General features: G+C 40.9%; 1 protein-coding gene across 2 annotated transcripts in view; it reads left to right on the forward strand.

The window, feature by feature from the left end:
* The window catches only part of LOC131366127 (kelch domain-containing protein 8B-like), a 121,384-nt gene that overhangs the window by 91,766 nt on the left and 9,462 nt on the right, over nt 1-20,156 (forward strand). For both annotated transcript variants that reach the window (XM_058410325.1, XM_058410326.1), the window contains exon 6: nt 12,697-12,798. In XM_058410325.1, the coding sequence (XP_058266308.1) occupies nt 12,697-12,798 (102 nt within the window). The remainder of the gene's footprint in view (nt 1-12,696; nt 12,799-20,156) is intronic.

Genomic DNA, 20,156 nt, shown 5'->3' on the forward strand with positions numbered 1-20,156 from the left:
TTATTTATTTGTTAATGCAAGTCAAAATGAAAGACGAGGATGGGGAGAATAAGAAGAAATTCAGTGGGTACATGTTCACTCAGTGTTTCTCTAATTCAATCCAATTTCATTCCCCCAGGATTGTGCAAGATCAAGCAAACTCCGCAATATTCGGAGGAGCTTGCAACCTTTTAAAATTACTGCAGATTTTCTGCAGAACCACGCCTCTTCAATTTGCACGAGTCAAACATGAGTACAGATACACTAAATTGTCAAAAGTTTTGGGACATCTGCCTTTACATGCACATGAATGTAATATGGAGTTGTCCCGCCCTTTGCAGCTATAACAGCTTCAACTCTTCTGGGAAGGCTTTCCACAAGGTTTAGGAGTGTGTTTATGGGAATTTTTGACCGTTCCTCTAGAAGCACATTTGTGAGGTCAGGCACTGATGTTGGACGAGAAGGTCTGGCTCACAGTCTCCGCTCTAATTCATCCCAAAGGTGTTCTATGGGGTTGAGGTCAGGACTCTGTGCAGGCCAGTCAAGTTCCTCCACACCAAACTCACTCATCCATGTCTTTATGGACCTTGCTTTGGTCACTGGTGTGCAGTCATGTTGGAACAGGAAGGGGTCATCCCCAAACTGTTCCTACAAAGAGCATGAAATTGTCCAAAATGTCTTGGTATGAAGCTGAAGCATTAAGAGTTCCTTTCACTGGAACTAAGGGGCCGAGCCCAACCCCTGAAAAACAACACCTGAACTCAATAATTTGAATTGGCTGCAACAAAATCAAGTATTCTGGTGGCAACAATCACAAAAAAAAAATCTCCCGCAATTCCTTTCCCTGAAACTCCACCATAGAGTCTAGTGCAAAGCTTTCTAGAGTCTTACACCATGAGTCCCTGCTCCACACACACTGCTACTATATCTACACACTTCTTGATGAAATATGTTTCAGCTTATAGTTTCTTACTCATGATTTCTTATTTGTTAAAAGAACAACTTTTTTTTAATTCCTGCGTTATTGTTGTACATTGTAATGGCTCAAATTTCTTAGCAGATGTTTGCAAATTACTGCATTTTAAATTCCTGACTTATCCTAGACACCGAGAGTGAACTGCGTTTGGAAGAGTGTCCTTCCAAATCTGAATAGAAAAAGGAAGTTCATCCTAAAACGAAAGCAACCTAAACTGCAGAGGCTAGGGGTGTGTCTAATGTGTTTAAAGTGTAGTACAATATAAATATTTAATATAATACACCAACCTGGCATAACATTATGACCACCTGCCTAATATTGTGTTGGTGCTGCCAAAACAGCCCTGACCCGTCCTGCACTGTGTATTCTGACACCTTTCTATCAGAACCAGCATTAACTCCTTCAGCAATTTGAGCAACAGTAGCTCGTCTGTTGGATCGGATCACACGGGCCGGCCTTCTCTCCCCACGTGCATCAATGAGCCTCGGCTGCCCATGACCCTGTCTCCGGTTCACCACTGTTCCTTGATAGATACTGACCACTGCAGACCGGGAACACCCCACAAGAGCTGCAGTTTTGGAGATGCTCTGATCCAGTGGTCTAGCCATCACAATTTGGCCCTTTTGGTCAAACTCACTGAAATCCTTACGCTTGTCCATTTTTCCTGCTTCTAACATCAACTTTGAGGACAAAATGTTCACTTGGTTCAACAGGTGCCATGATGAGGAGATCATCAGTCTTATTCACTTCACCGGTCACTGTTCAGAGTGTTATACCTGACCGGTGTACATAACTGCAAAAACTGATTTTAAAAAAAATATAAATGTAGACCTTTTCACAGTCAGTAATAAAACATCTCCTCTGTGATACAACTCATTTGTCTGGATAGCTACTAATTCCTACAGCATGTGTGAGCTTTTTGCCCAAATTTCATGTTTGTAGCACACAGTGATATGATCATATTATAATACCTTATATTTATTTACATTAAACTATGATAATAATATTGGTATATACGCGAATATTTAAAAACTGAGGATTTTTACATCAGTACCAGTCAACTGAGTAGCCAATTTAATCAGCCTGAGAGCATGCCCTTGGTTTATGTAATATTTCTCCTCTAACAACCTTTCAGTGCAGCAGAGTGTATGTCACGTAAACCACAACAGCATCTTAACGGGCTTCAGAAACATCCATTATCCTGCTATTACTCTCGATTTTAGAAAGCTGCTGATTAAAATGGAAACATCTTTTCTGTGGATGCTTCAGAAACACTTTCGGTGATGGAAATCTGCATGTCTGCTTAACCTTTTTCTCTTTCTCCTTGTCATTCTCTCTCTCTCTCTCTCTCTCCCTCTGTCTCTCCCTCTCCCCCTCTCTCTGTTCCTCTCTCACTCTTTCTCTCCATTTTCATTTTAATGTTATCAGTAACTTCGCTCAAAACACATCCCTGCTGCTGATTTTCCCAGGTCACCTTTGTCTCAGTCTTTCATGAGCTTCATTAGCCACAGTGCACATGCGTGTGACGAAGAGCAGGAGGCTTGCTATTGTTTGCTTTCTTTCTGATTAGCTCCTAAATGAAAGGTTTACAGGAGGCTTACTTTTTTAAATGCCAAGGGTGACAGCACTCAGTAACATGAGGAGACCGCAATTAGAGGCTGGAGTCTTCTCTTCATGTCTTCCACCCTGCATACATTCACACACTCACACACTCACACACTCATACATTCACACACTCACACACTCACACACTCATACATTCACACACTCACACACTCATACATTCACACACTCACACACTCATACATTCACACACTCACACACTCATACATTCACACACTCACACACTCATACATTCACACACTCACACACTCACACACTCATACATTCACACACTCACACACTCATACATTCACACACTCACACACTCATACATTCACACACTCACACACTCACACACTCATACATTCACACACTCACACACTCATACATTCACACACTCACACACTCATACATTCACACACTCACACACTCATACATTCACACACTCATACACTCACACACTCACACACTCATACATTCACACACTCATACATTCACACACTCACACACTCATACATTCACACACTCACACACTCATACACTCACACACTCATACATTCACACACTCACACACTCATACATTCACACACTCATACATTCACACACTCATACATTCACACACTCACACACTCATACATTCACACACTCACACACTCACACACTCACACACTCATACATTCACACACTCACACACTCATACATTCACACACTCACACACTCATACATTCACACACTCATACATTCACACACTCACACACTCATACATTCACACACTCATACATTCACACACTCATACATTCACACACTCATACATTCACACACTCATACATTCACACACTCATACATTCACACACTCACACACTCATACATTCACACACTCATACATTCACACACTCATACATTCACACACTCATACACTCACACACTCATACATTCACACACTCACACACTCATACACTCACACACTCATACATTCACACACTCATACATTCACACACTCATACATTCACACACTCATACATTCACACACTCATACATTCACACACTCACACACTCATACATTCACACACTCATACATTCACACACTCACACACTCATACATTCACACACTCATACATTCACACACTCACACACTCATACACTCACACACTCATACATTCACACACTCATACATTCACACACTCACACACTCATACACTCACACACTCATACATTCACACACTCATACATTCACACACTCATACATTCACACACTCACACACTCATACATTCACACACTCATACATTCACACACTCACACACTCATACATTCACACACTCACACACTCATACATTCACACACTCATACATTCACACACTCACACACTCATACACTCACACACTCATACATTCACACACTCATACATTCACACACTCACACACTCATACACTCACACACTCATACATTCACACACTCATACATTCACACACTCATACATTCACACACTCACACACTCATACATTCACACACTCATACATTCACACACTCACACACTCATACATTCACACACTCACACACTCATACATTCACACACTCATACATTCACACACTCACACACTCATACATTCACACACTCATACATTCACACACTCACACACTCATACACTCACACACTCATACATTCACACACTCATACATTCACACACTCACACACTCATACATTCACACACTCATACACTCACACACTCATACATTCACACACTCACACACTCATACATTCACACACTCACACACTCATACATTCACACACTCATACACTCACACACTCACACACTCATACATTCACACACTCATACATTCACACACTCACACACTCATACATTCACACACTCATACATTCACACACTCACACACTCACACACTCACACACTCATACATTCACACACTCACACACTCATACATTCACACACTCATACATTCACACACTCATACATTCACACACTCACACACTCATACATTCACACACTCATACATTCACACACTCACACACTCATACATTCACACACTCATACATTCACACACTCATACATTCACACACTCACACACTCATACATTCACACACTCATACATTCACACACTCACACACTCATACACTCACACACTCATACATTCACACACTCATACATTCACACACTCACACACTCATACATTCACACACTCATACATTCACACACTCACACACTCATACATTCACACACTCATACATTCACACACTCACACACTCATACATTCACACACTCATACATTCACACACTCACACACTCATACATTCACACACTCATACATTCACACACTCACACACTCATACATTCACACACTCACACACTCATACATTCACACACTCATACATTCACACACTCACACACTCATACATTCACACACTCATACATTCACACACTCACACACTCATACATTCACACACTCATACATTCACACACTCATACATTCACACACTCATACATTCACACACTCATACATTCACACACTCATACATTCACACACTCATACATTCACACACTCATACATTCACACACTCATACATTCACACACTCATACACTCACACACTCATACATTCACACACTCACACACTCATACATTCACACACTCATACACTCACACACTCATACATTCACACACTCATACATTCACACACTCACACACTCATACACTCACACACTCATACATTCACACACTCATACATTCACACACTCACACACTCATACACTCACACACTCATACATTCACACACTCATACATTCACACACTCATACATTCACACACTCACACACTCATACATTCACACACTCATACATTCACACACTCACACACTCATACATTCACACACTCACACACTCATACACTCACACACTCATACATTCACACACTCACACACTCATACACTCACACACTCATACACTCACACACTCATACATTCACACACTCATACACTCACACACTCATACATTCACACACTCACACACTCACACACTCATACATTCACACACTCATACATTCACACACTCATACATTCACACACTCATACATTCACACACTCACACACTCATACATTCACACACTCATACATTCACACACTCATACACTCACACACTCATACATTCACACACTCACACACTCATACATTCACACACTCATACATTCACACACTCACACACTCATACATTCACACACTCATACATTCACACACTCATACATTCACACACTCATACACTCACACACTCATACATTCACACACTCATACACTCACACACTCATACATTCACACACTCACACACTCATACATTCACACACTCATACATTCACACACTCATACATTCACACACTCATACATTCACACACTCACACACTCATACATTCACACACTCACACACTCATACATTCACACACTCATACATTCACACACTCATACATTCACACACTCATACATTCACACACTCACACACTCATACATTCACACACTCATACATTCACACACTCACACACTCATACATTCACACACTCATACATTCACACACTCATACATTCACACACTCATACATTCACACACTCATACACTCACACACTCATACATTCACACACTCATACACTCACACACTCATACATTCACACACTCATACACTCACACACTCATACATTCACACACTCATACATTCACACACTCATACATTCACACACTCATACATTCACACACTCATACATTCACACACTCATACACTCACACACTCACACACTCATACATTCACACACTCATACATTCACACACTCATACACTCACACACTCATACATTCACACACTCATACACTCACACACTCATACATTCACACACTCATACATTCACACACTCATACATTCACACACTCATACATTCACACACTCATACACTCACACACTCACACACTCATACATTCACACACTCATACATTCACACACTCATACACTCACACACTCATACATTCACACACTCATACACTCACACACTCATACATTCACACACTCATACACTCACACACTCATACATTCACACACTCATACATTCACACACTCATACATTCACACACTCATACATTCACACACTCATACACTCACACACTCATACATTCACACACTCATACACTCACACACTCATACATTCACACACTCACACACTCATACATTCACACACTCATACATTCACACACTCATACACTCACACACTCATACATTCACACACTCATACATTCACACACTCATACATTCACACACTCACACACTCATACATTCACACACTCACACACTCATACATTCACACACTCATACATTCACACACTCATACATTCACACACTCATACATTCACACACTCACACACTCATACATTCACACACTCATACATTCACACACTCACACACTCATACATTCACACACTCATACATTCACACACTCATACATTCACACACTCATACATTCACACACTCATACACTCACACACTCATACATTCACACACTCATACACTCACACACTCATACATTCACACACTCATACACTCACACACTCATACATTCACACACTCATACATTCACACACTCATACATTCACACACTCATACATTCACACACTCATACATTCACACACTCATACACTCACACACTCACACACTCATACATTCACACACTCATACATTCACACACTCATACACTCACACACTCATACATTCACACACTCATACACTCACACACTCATACATTCACACACTCATACATTCACACACTCATACATTCACACACTCATACATTCACACACTCATACACTCACACACTCACACACTCATACATTCACACACTCATACATTCACACACTCATACACTCACACATTCACACACTCATACACTCACACACTCATACATTCACACACTCATACACTCACACACTCATACATTCACACACTCATACATTCACACACTCATACATTCACACACTCATACATTCACACACTCATACACTCACACACTCATACATTCACACACTCATACACTCACACACTCATACATTCACACACTCACACACTCATACATTCACACACTCACACACTCATACATTCACACACTCATACATTCACACACTCATACACTCACACACTCATACATTCACACACTCATACATTCACACACTCATACACTCACACACTCATACATTCACACACTCATACATTCACACACTCATACACTCACACACTCATACATTCACACACTCATACACTCACACACTCATACATTCACACACTCATACATTCACACACTCATACATTCACACACTCATACATTCACACACTCATACATTCACACACTCACACACTCATACATTCACACACTCATACATTCACACACTCATACATTCACACACTCATACATTCACACACTCATACACTCACACACTCATACATTCACACACTCATACACTCACACACTCATACATTCACACACTCATACACTCACACACTCATACATTCACACACTCATACATTCACACACTCATACATTCACACACTCATACACTCACACACTCACACACTCATACATTCACACACTCATACATTCACACACTCACACACTCATACATTCACACACTCATACATTCACACACTCACACACTCATACATTCACACACTCATACACTCACACACTCATACATTCACACACTCATACACTCACACACTCATACATTCACACACTCATACACTCACACACTCATACATTCACACACTCATACATTCACACACTCATACATTCACACACTCATACATTCATACACTCATACACTCACACACTCATACATTCACACACTCATACATTCACACACTCATACATTCACACACTCATACATTCACACACTCATACACTCACACACTCATACATTCACACACTCATACACTCACACACTCATACATTCACACACTCATACATTCACACACTCATACACTCACACACTCATACATTCACACACTCATACATTCACACACTCATACATTCACACACTCATACATTCACACACTCATACACTCATACATTCACACATTCACACACTCACACACTCACACACTCACACACTCATACATTCACACACTCATACATTCACACACTCATACATTCACACACTCATACATTCACACACTCACACACTCATACATTCACACACTCACACAGTCATACACTCACACACTCATACATTCACACACTCACACACTCATACATTCACACACTCATACATTCACACACTCATACATTCACACACTCATACATTCACACACTCACACACATACATTCACACACTCATACACTCACACACTCATACATTCACACACTCATACACTCACACACACATACATTCACACACTCATACATTCACACACTCACACACATACATTCACACACTCATACACTCACACACTCATACATTCACACACTCATCCATTCACACACTCATACACTCACACACACATACATTCACACACTCATACACTCACACACACATACATTCACACACTCATACATTCACACACTCACACACATACATTCACACACTCACACACTCATACACTCATACACTCATACATTCACACACTCATACACTCACACACTAACACACTCACACACTCATACATTCACACACTCACACACTCATACATTCACACACTCATACACACACACTCACACACTCACACACTCATACACTCACACACTCACACACTCATACATTCACACACTCATACACTCACACACTCATACATTCACACACTAACACACTCATATACTCACACACTCATACACTCACACACTCATACACACACACTCACACACTCATACATTCACACACTCATACACTCACACACTCATACATTCACACACTCATATACTCACACACTCATACATTCACACACTCATACATTCACACACTCATACATTCACACACACATACATTCACACACTCACTCACACACTCATACATTCACACACTCACACACACACTCATACACTCATACACTCACACACTCATACATTCACACACTCACACACTCATACATTCACACACTCATACACTCACACACTCATACATTCACACACTCATACACTCACACACTCATACATTCACACACTCACACACTCATACACTCACACACTCATACATTCACACACTCACACACTCATACACACACTCACTCACTCACACTCACACACACTCACTTTATTTCATTGCATGTATTTATTTTACTAAATTGCAGCTCTATAAGAATGAGTGTGTGAATGTGGATGTGTGTACTGTGTGTTGGACTGGCCTCACACTCTGGAGGCTCTGGAGCTAGCACAACCCTGACGTAGACAAAAACATTAAAAGATGAATGAATGAATGAATGAATGAATGCTGTGGTGTGTTTTGAGTGGATGTATTTTGTCATTTTAAGTGGTGATTAAGATAACGCACAGTGAAAGCTTCGAGTATGTTTCTTAGTGATTAACACCGTTAGGGTGGTGCTGTAGATGTCTAACACTCCCTAATGGTTTCCTTTAATGAGGCTTTGGATCCCAAGAACAATTTATTCAATAATTGAGAGTGTGTTATGGTAAATCATGCACATCCACTTTGCAATCAACAAATGGACATGAACAAGACGGAAACTGACCAAGATCAAATCATTAGTGTTTGAATAGATTTCCTACCGAAAGTGAGAGAGAGAGAGAGAGAGAGAGAGAGGGAGGGAGGGAGGGCTGTGATTTCACAGAATGTCCTGTGTGAAAGAGGTCTCATTTCAAAGGCTTGTTGACTCATCTTAATCATGTGGAGCACATACAACTCCATCTACATCTCCTTTTCTTCATCCTGTTACCATGGAGAGGAGATTTAAAGGGGAGAAAAGGCTTAGAGCTACTGATCTAGAGATCTATACAGGGACTGAAAAAGAAAACAAAGAGAAGACCAAGCGGTTAGTGATGTCAGTTTATTATTTGTGACATACAGCGAAGGAAGGTCTGTGTATAGCTGAATCTCTCATGCTCCTCCTCTTCTTAATGCACAAACCAACATCCAGTTTCCAGTTACTGAATAGAGAAGGAGGAAGAGGAGGAGGGGGTGATAGGAAATGGATATACATACTGTACAATACCATTCAGTAGTACTGGAATGACAAGGCTATTTTTTATTTTTTCCTATACACTGAAGACATTTGGGTTTGAGAACAAAAGATGACTAGGAGCTGAATTTCAGCTTATGCTGGGTGCCAATGATAGTGAAAGAAAATGTAGATGTATTCAAGTGTACACCGATCAGCCATAACATTATGACCAGTGACTGGTGAAGTGAATAAGACTGAGTATCTCCTCATCATGGCCCCTGTTAGTGGGTGGGATATATTAGGCAGCAAGTCAACATTTTGTCCTCAAAGTTGATGTTAGAAGCAGGAAAAATGGACAAGCGTAAGGATTTGAGCTTTGAGTTTGACCAAGGGTCAAATTGTGATGGCTAGACCACTGGATCAGAGCATCTCCAAAACTGCAGCTCTTGTGGGGTGTTCCCGGTCTGCAGTGGTCAGTATCTATCAAAAGTGGACTAAGGAAGGAACAGTGGTGAACCGGCAACAGGGTCATGGGTGGACAAGGCTCATTGATGCACGTGGGGAGAGAAGGCTGGGCCGTGTGATCCGATCCAACAGACGAGCTACTGTTGCTGAAACTGCTGAAGAAGTTAATGCTGGTTCTGATAGAAAGGGGCCAGAATACACAGTGCAGGACGGGTCAGGGCTGTTTTGGCAGCACCAACACAATATTAGGCAGCTGGTCATAATGTTATGCCTGGTCGGTGTATATCTGTAAGGGAAAACTTGGTATATACAATACATAACAAGTGCAGCGTCTCTTCCTCAAACCCTCACAGAAGCAGGAGGAAGATATAATTACTATGTAGTGACTCACAAACAGAGTTCTGTTGATAAAAACACGGTGTAAGAATTAGGCGTAGTTTGTTGTGTTTTAGGAACAAGCAATTAAATATATATCATATACTGTTTTAACTGCAGAATAGAGCAGGAATCTTATATCTCATAGTGTTTATTGTGCAGAGAGGAAAATGTTCTCTCTGTCATTCTGTCTATATCCACTACTGACCTTTGAAGGTTGTCTTCTTTAAATCCACTGGATCTTGACATTAGCCTGATTTTTATATATTTAATCTCTTGATGATTTTAAACGACTGGGAATTTTAGCCTTTTGGCATTCAGAATAAAATCTTGCACATTTTAATCCATGTTGATTTATACACAACTACTTCAATAATGACAGAAAATATAATGAGAGGAAAGCAGAAAGCACTGCACATACTCAGTTCTTAAAGTGGAGCCGATGTGGATCTGAGATCTGGGAAACACACTTGACTTGTTTCTTCATGTGTGTTATGATAAGAAAATAGAGTTCCTGACATTTAAATGTCTCTGTCTTCTGTATTTTGGCCCTAATGGTATGGAAACCTTTTGCAGTCAACCATATTGAGCTCACATAAGCAGCACTGTTAAATAAATTTGTATTAAAAAAAAAAAGACAAAATGTTTGTTTTGTGCCAATGGGGTTCTCCAAATAAAGCCGGCGGTTCTGAGACAGAGATCGAGACTAATACATGGAGGTATAATGCAGAGCCGGGGTGCCAATAAAGGACAGTCATGCACTGCTGTAGAACTGACTGGGGGTCTTCCGAGATAAACAGCTTGCACATTTTTTCTCCACTGTGTGTTTATTTACCAGACAGACGGCTCCAGAGCAAATCAAATCTCGCGTTGACCCGTCCACATCTATTGGCCGTTCTGCTTGTTTTGTGTTATTACATTCATTATCAAGGTGTTTTTACAGAGCACTCACACTCATGTCAGTATACATACCATGGCATGTGACCACACTTCTGCTGGACTGCCAGGTTCCTGATTGATTTTATGAACATGCCAGACTCGTCTGAGCGGAACATCAACGGAGGAACATGCATTATTAAAAAAAAACATTCTTCCTTTAATTGTCAGAATCTACATGAACTCTTCCCTGATCTTTCACCTTCTCGTCCTTCGTATAGGTGTTTGGTTGAAGCCCACACGGAGCTCCCGGATGAGAGAAAAGCGTGCAGACTTTGTGGCCGGCTGTCTCGGTGGAAGGGTGATCGTTGCCGGAGGACTGGGTAAGTGCTAATGGAGTGTGCCGTATTACAGACATAACTCAACCGTGACAACTGCAAGAGTTTATTCAAGGCAGCGACTATCATTATACCACACCTACACAGAAATTACCTTATGCTCAAATGTTCTCACAAGTAATTATGTTTATTAATGCAGCTTGGACTCATTCATTAGGTATTTAAAGGTCGCGCTTGAATAAATAATTGCTGAACAAAAGTTTCCCGTTGAGTTCAACTCCATTATTTGGCTCTTAAGGTATGACTAATTGCAAAATGCCAGCTCTTATAAGAGAACAAATCCTAGAGAAAATTCCTTTAAAAGAAGAGGAAATGCTGCTCATGGTAACCAATAACTTTTCAAACATTTCAGAAATATATCTAGATTGTACTCAGTTTACTTTCAGTACCTTTGTCTCAAATATGAGTGGTTGAAAGTTTTATCGGATTTAATGCATTAAGTTATTAATGCAACCAGCAGACAAACTGGTTGGAATTTTGGAGTTGATCCAAACAGGGCCAAGGTCACAGCAAGGTCAATTTGGTGCACACCAACAAAGGTTTTGGTGCGATATCTCCAGTTTGGAGGTCAGGATTTATGTGGTGTTACCATCAGCAGAATTTTGTCTGGCGTGTTCTTTCCTTCAGTAGCTTCAGTTCAGCTTGAAGTTTATTTTAAGGCACACAAATGAGTAACAAGAAAGACTAGACTATTTTGGCAAGCCTGTCGATGCCGCTGGCACTTGATTTCTATTTGTTAAGTTATAAGATGTCTTTTTTTGCATGAGTCAGCTTCGAGTAGTTGTAATAAATGCCTAAAAATTCTAAACTGTAACAGAATGAGACCGGAGCTGTAATCTGTCTGTTACTGTGTACTCTCTGTATTCTGTGAGCCAGTTTGTATCATCACAGATACAGATACTGATCATCATTCATGTTCACCCTGTCGCCCATGACCCTGTTGCCGGTTCACCACTATTCCTTCACCTCTCCAGATCATTGAATTCAGGTGTTCCAATCACTTCCATAACCACAGGTGTATAAAATCCAGCACCTAGGCTTGCAGACTGCTTTTACACACATTTGTGAAAGAATGGGTCTCTCTCAGGAGCTCAGTGAATTCAAGCGTGGTACCGTGATAGGTTTCCACCTGTGTAATAAGTTAATTCGTGACATTTCCTCAGTACTAAATATTCCACGGTCAACTGTTAGTGGTATTATAACAAAGTGGAAGCAACTGGGAACAACAGAAACTCAGCTACGAAGTGGTAGACCAGGTAAAATCACAGAAGTCACCAACTTTCTGCAGAGTCAATAGCTGGACTTTAGATTAACTCAAGAACAACTTCATGGAACGGGTTTTCATGTTTGGGGATGACCCCTTCCTGTTCCAACACGACTGCACACCAGTAACCAAAGAAAAGTCCATAAAGACATGGATGAGTGAGTTTGGTGTGGAGGAACTTGACTGGCCTGCACAGAGTCCTGACCTCAACCCCATAGAACACCTCTGGGATGAATTAGAGCGGAGACTGTGAGACAGACCTTCTCGTCCAACATCAGTGCCTGACCTCACAAATGTGCTTCTAGAGGAACGGTCAAAAATTCCCATAAACTCACTCCATATTACATTCATGTGCATGTAAAGGCAGACATCCCAAAACTTTTGGCAACATTGTGTAGGTTTCTTTGTTTGGTAATTAAACTATAACAAAACAGTTCAAAAACCTTTAGCTGGCAGTGTATGTTCATTCTTGCAGCATGAGACAGACGGCTGTTGTTTTCACTCCATAAACGTCTTATAATTTATTCTAGATATATAAGGTACATGATTAATGGTTTACGATTCAGTAACAAGGTGTGCAGCCTTGTTGATGTTAATACACTCTTAATAATCGGCTGCAGCTCAGGTAGATGTGACATGCTGCATGCACTTTCTGAATGAACTGTGAAACTGATCTGAGCATTTGAGAATGAAAACATGGAACTGACCCTGTACACAGGCACGAGGATAGACCCTTAACTTTGCTGTCTGGCCGTTCTGCTTGTTGTGTTTTATTCTGGTCATCATGAGGCATTTCTATTAAGCACTATGACTAAACAGCGAAAAATAAAATAGTCCAGCTGCACCACAATCATACAAATACTCTTACATTTGCTCACCGGCCTCCGTCATTGATATGCTGTGACCTTGCATTCACACACTCACAGTAAACACAGCTGTCACTCTCTCTATAGAAAGAGCTGAACCAGGCACACATAACTAATTTCGCTGCATGCAGGAGACTTTTGTTCTTGTTTCAAAATTATTGGCATGCGCATAAAAAGTGCTTTAATGCATCTGTATACAACGAGATTCTAATGCACTCTCGGTTCACTCTAAATCTAAAAAAAGGAGGGAGTGGTTTGCTGCGAAACAAACAGAGGCAGAAAATTACATCTTTTTCGCAGCTTCTATCTCATTCTGAGCAGAGTATAATCTTTAAAATAAAATCTCACGCTTGACTTGGAACACTCTGGTCATAATCATCATACAGCCCGTGGTTCTGTGGCTTTCAGACCGAGGTACTATATGAGACCGAACGGTTTTGTTCTCTTTCAGACTGAATAGAACCAGAATCAAAGATTTCTGGACAAGATGATGCAAGATTATATAATATATATTAGGGATGCACGATATGAAAAATATGAAAAAAAAACGATATTGATAACCAATAATTAAATCCTTCTCAAGGCCAATTCCGATAACAATAACCAAAAAGTTCATATTTTTATATTAGAATTTTCATATAATCTGCAGTTTGTGCAGCCAGGAGAATAGAAAATTTAAGATGCACTGATGAAACTGATATTTTAGTAGCTCTGGCTTAACTGTAATAGAAAACATCAGTCCTGACTCTACAGATGTTTTTATTTTTTGTGTAAGGCACTACAATAAGAATAGAAAGGGTTTAACAGAACTACGGTTTATCTGCAATTAACAACTCATTAACAACAAATGTATATTCAAGTATTTCATGCATAACAAAGAAATGCATCTATTCAGCCTTTTTAGTGCATGAGGATGAGGAAGGTATTATATTCTTTTAATACAACTTCGCCATGATGACGACCCTGAGAGTGAGATATAAGATTTGTTGTGTTAAAACTTGACACCTTTTTTCCTCCTCTCGGAATCCTTGCTGAACATGCGTTGCAAATAGCCATGGCATTGTCCTCCGCTGCCACTGAGAAAAAACTTCCAGACCAGTGAAGACATGTTCACAGAAGATGACCTAATGACCGCGACAGAGGCTGAGAGACAGTTAAAACTGCAGACATGTGCTCTCGGAAAGCGGTTGAATCTCAGATAAATCAGACTGATTGATTGATTTACCAGCAAGCGTACTTTATCGAATCTAGTTATCGGATTTAATTTATTTATCGGAGCAATAAAAATGACATCATTGTCACCCATATCGGCCGATAATTTATCTGTCCGATAAATATCGTGCATCCCTAATATACACTATATTGCCAAAAGTATTCGCTCACGCATCCAAATAATCAGAATCAGGTGTTCCATTCCACAGGTGTATAAAATCAAGCACCTAGGCATGCAGACTGTTTTTACAAACATTTGTGAAAGAATGGGTCGCTCTCAGGAGCTCAGTGAATTCCAGCGTGGAACTGTGATAGGATGCCACCTGTGCAACAAATCCAGTCGTGAAATTTCCTCACTCCTAAATATTCCACAGTCAACTGTCAGCTGTATTATAAGAACGTGGAAGTGTTTGGGAACGACAGCAACTGCTGAGATGCTGAGGCGCATAGTGCGAAAAGTCGCCAACTTTCTGCAGAGTCAATCGCTACAGACCTCCAAACTTCATGTGGCCTTCAGATTAGCTCAAGAACAGTGCACAGAGAGCTTCATGGAATGGGTTTCCATGGCCGAGCAGCTGCATCCAAGCCATACATCACCAAGTGCAATGCAAAGCGTCGGATGCAGTGGTGTAAAGCACGCCGCCACTGGACTCTAGAGCAGTGGAGACGCGTTCTCTGGAGTGAAGAATCGCGCTTCTCCATCTGGCAATCTGATGGACGAGTCTGGGTTTGGCGGTTGCCAGGAGAACGGTACTTGTCTGACTGCACTGTGCCAAGTGTAAAGTTTGGTGGAGGGGGGATTATGGTTTTCAGGAGCTGGGCTTGGCCCCTTAGTTCCAGTGAAAGGAACTCTGAATGCTTCAGCATACCAAGACATTTTGGACAATTCCATGCTCCCAACTTTGTGGGAACAGTTTGGAGCTGGCCCCTTCCTCTTCCAACATGACTGTGCACCAGTGACCAAAGCAAGGTCCATAAAGACATGGATGACAGAGTCTGGTGTGGAGGAACTTGACTGGCCTGCACAGAGTCCTGACCTCAACCCGATAGAACACCTTTGGGATGAATTAGAGCGGAGACTGAGAGCCAGACCTTCTCGTCCAACATCAGTGTGTGACCTCACAAATGCGCTTCTGGAAGAATGGTCAAAAATTCCCATAAACACACTCCTAAACCTTGTGGACAGCCTTCCCAGAAGAGTTGAAGCTGTTATAGCTGCAAAGGGTGGACCGACGTCATATTGAACCCTATGGATTAGGAATGGGATGTCACTTAAGTTCATATGCGAGTCAAGGCAGGTGAGCGAATACTTTTGGCAATATAGTGTATATATTATCAAAAAATCCTAAATTATATACCCATTTAGAAAGTCAGAGCTCTAATATGCTTGCCCAGTGTTTTGGTTGCTTAGCGTAAAAATGGTAGCTAACGTAATGCTATAAAATATGATGAGCTAGTAAGCTAGTAAGCAGGTTATATGTATTAATACAGACCCATACGATGAGTATGTAAATTCTGACTCTTTATAAATGACATTCTGGCTAGCATCTTTCTTTGTGCTCAGTGTTTTTGACTGTGATGCGACTGGGAATTCTTCTAACAGAAGAGTTATGTCAGGTTTATGCTGCACATTATCCTGCTGTTTTTCCACATGCTGTATGTTCTTGGTTCTCCATCCATTTGTGCACATAAACTGATAGCTATTCAGCGTTGATGTGCACTGACTTCCATTCATCCATCCATCCATCCTTCCATTTTCTGTACAACTTATCCTTGTCACAGGAAGGCTCAACAATCAGACCCAAACGCAATATAGTAATCCTCGTCTTAATTAAACATAAAACACTAAACATATCACATTGACATCATACACAATAAAAGACAGGAATACAGAGAAACAGGTGACAATACTTATGATGTGATCACATGATACACAACAAGGAATAACAGTCCACCCACCAACACCCCCTCCTGTGGTCTGGCCATGAATTGTGCCAATAGATCCTGACATTTCAATTCAATCCAATTCAATTTTATTTGTGTAGCGCTTTGTCTCAAAGCAGCTTTACATAAGAAACAACATAAGAAAACAACAAACATATAAACAGACAGACAGTCCTAGATGTTATCCCAAGTGAGCAACACTGAGGTGACTGAGGCGACTGTGGCAAGGAAAAACTCCCTTAGATGGTATGAGGAAGAAACCTTGAGAGGAACCAGACTCAGAAGGGAACCCATCCTCATTTGGGTGACAGCGGAGAGTGTGATTATATTGTGCATTTATGTGATGCCGATACAGCATGTGTAGAATGTTATGTAAATTAATAAGGAGGTTGTTATCGTCCACATAAGGTTCACAGCGTTGCTATGAATACCCCAATCCTCACAAAACAGAACCCAGCTGGAGCTGGTCCATCTCCGGATGCCACTGGAGCCGGCACAGTCTCTGTAAGCCTCGGGATGGGTAGAAGAAGGGAAACAGTGGAACAGAATTAGCGTAGCTGCTGTTCATAATATTAGCAGCACTAGATGATAATGTGCATTTAATCAGATGTACTGGAGCACAAGGTTATGGGATGTGTTAAATGTATTCCAGGCTAAAGAGATAAGTCTTTAGTCAATCCTACAGGGAGTTTGGAGTCTATGCCAGGGCACTGGGGCACAAAGGACACCCTGGACAGGGTGCCAACCAATCACACACACACTCACATACTCATTCACCCACTACAGACAGTTTAAAGATGCAAATCAGCCTACAGCACATGTCTTTGGACAGGGTAAGGAATCCAAAGTACCCAGAGGAAACTCCTGAAGCAAATGCTAACTCTGTGCACACAGAGCAGTGATGGGAATCAAACCTCCAGCCATGGAGATGTGAGGCAAATATGCTAACCACTAAACCACGGAGCCCCCACTGATGTACACATTTTGTTTAAATATGCATAAAAATGAATGAGTTTCATTAATGAGTAGGGGGTTTTTTGTTGAAAGAGAGAAGAAAAAACGCCCCTGACTGCTAATCTTCTGAGCCCACTTCTCCGCCAGACAACAATGCATAAAAAATTGAAATAGCCTGGAAACATGATCTTCATGTCCTGACATGCAGGCTAGTGATTTGTCCAGTCCTGAATGAATTGCTTATTAAATTTTCACTGGTGTATAGGCTTGGCAGATACAGCATCACGAGTAATAAAGTTTACTATTGATCTTGAATCGATCTGAATGTGTTAAAGTGTCTATCGTTTACAAATCTCTGCTTCAGTGTTGCCTAAATCGACGCAACGATCCAAAAATATCGACCATATCGTTTCTATACGCTTATGAAGATGCGTTCAGATCAACCCCCTGGTCCCAGGAGGTCCGTCAGTTAGCTCATGGATTTGTTTAGTTTAGTCCTCACACTGCACATCTCTCAAAAAAAAATCACCTCCTCTTCCTACAACGCTCACGTCTCAGAGAGAGAGACAGATTTGTTCTTCAAATAATGTTACCTAGCAGAGTTGGTGAGAGATTTCTGCCACTTCCCAAAAATATACCTGCAGCAGAATGACGCAGATGAAATTTCATGTTTTATTTCATCACTTAGAGAGAAAATACAGAAAAGGGAGTGTTTTTAGCCACAGTGGAGGTTTATAGAACTGTAGTGTGTGTCCTTTTCATCCAAGCAGCTTATTCTTCTTCAAACTGTTGAGTGTGTGCAGGGTTTCTTTCAGACTGACATATGGAACTAGCGCTTTCTTTTTTTCTTTCATCGACACACACACACACACACAAAAATACTTTCACAGCTACACAGATGATACTATAACAGGATGGGATACTTCTCTTCCTGCAGATCTTTTCAGAATTTATGTCTGCCATTAATTTGGGGCTCATATGCAGGAAATTACTCTCCATCCTCTCCGTCCCTAATGTCCTTGCCCATCATCACAACCTTATTCTCATCTTCTTTGACTGAATCTAGACTCCAGATACCCAGTGGCATGCTAAGACAGTCATTA

The sequence above is a fragment of the Hemibagrus wyckioides genome, linkage group LG15 (assembly GCF_019097595.1).
Source record: "Hemibagrus wyckioides isolate EC202008001 linkage group LG15, SWU_Hwy_1.0, whole genome shotgun sequence".
In the NCBI taxonomy this organism is placed as follows: Eukaryota; Metazoa; Chordata; class Actinopteri; order Siluriformes; family Bagridae; genus Hemibagrus; species Hemibagrus wyckioides.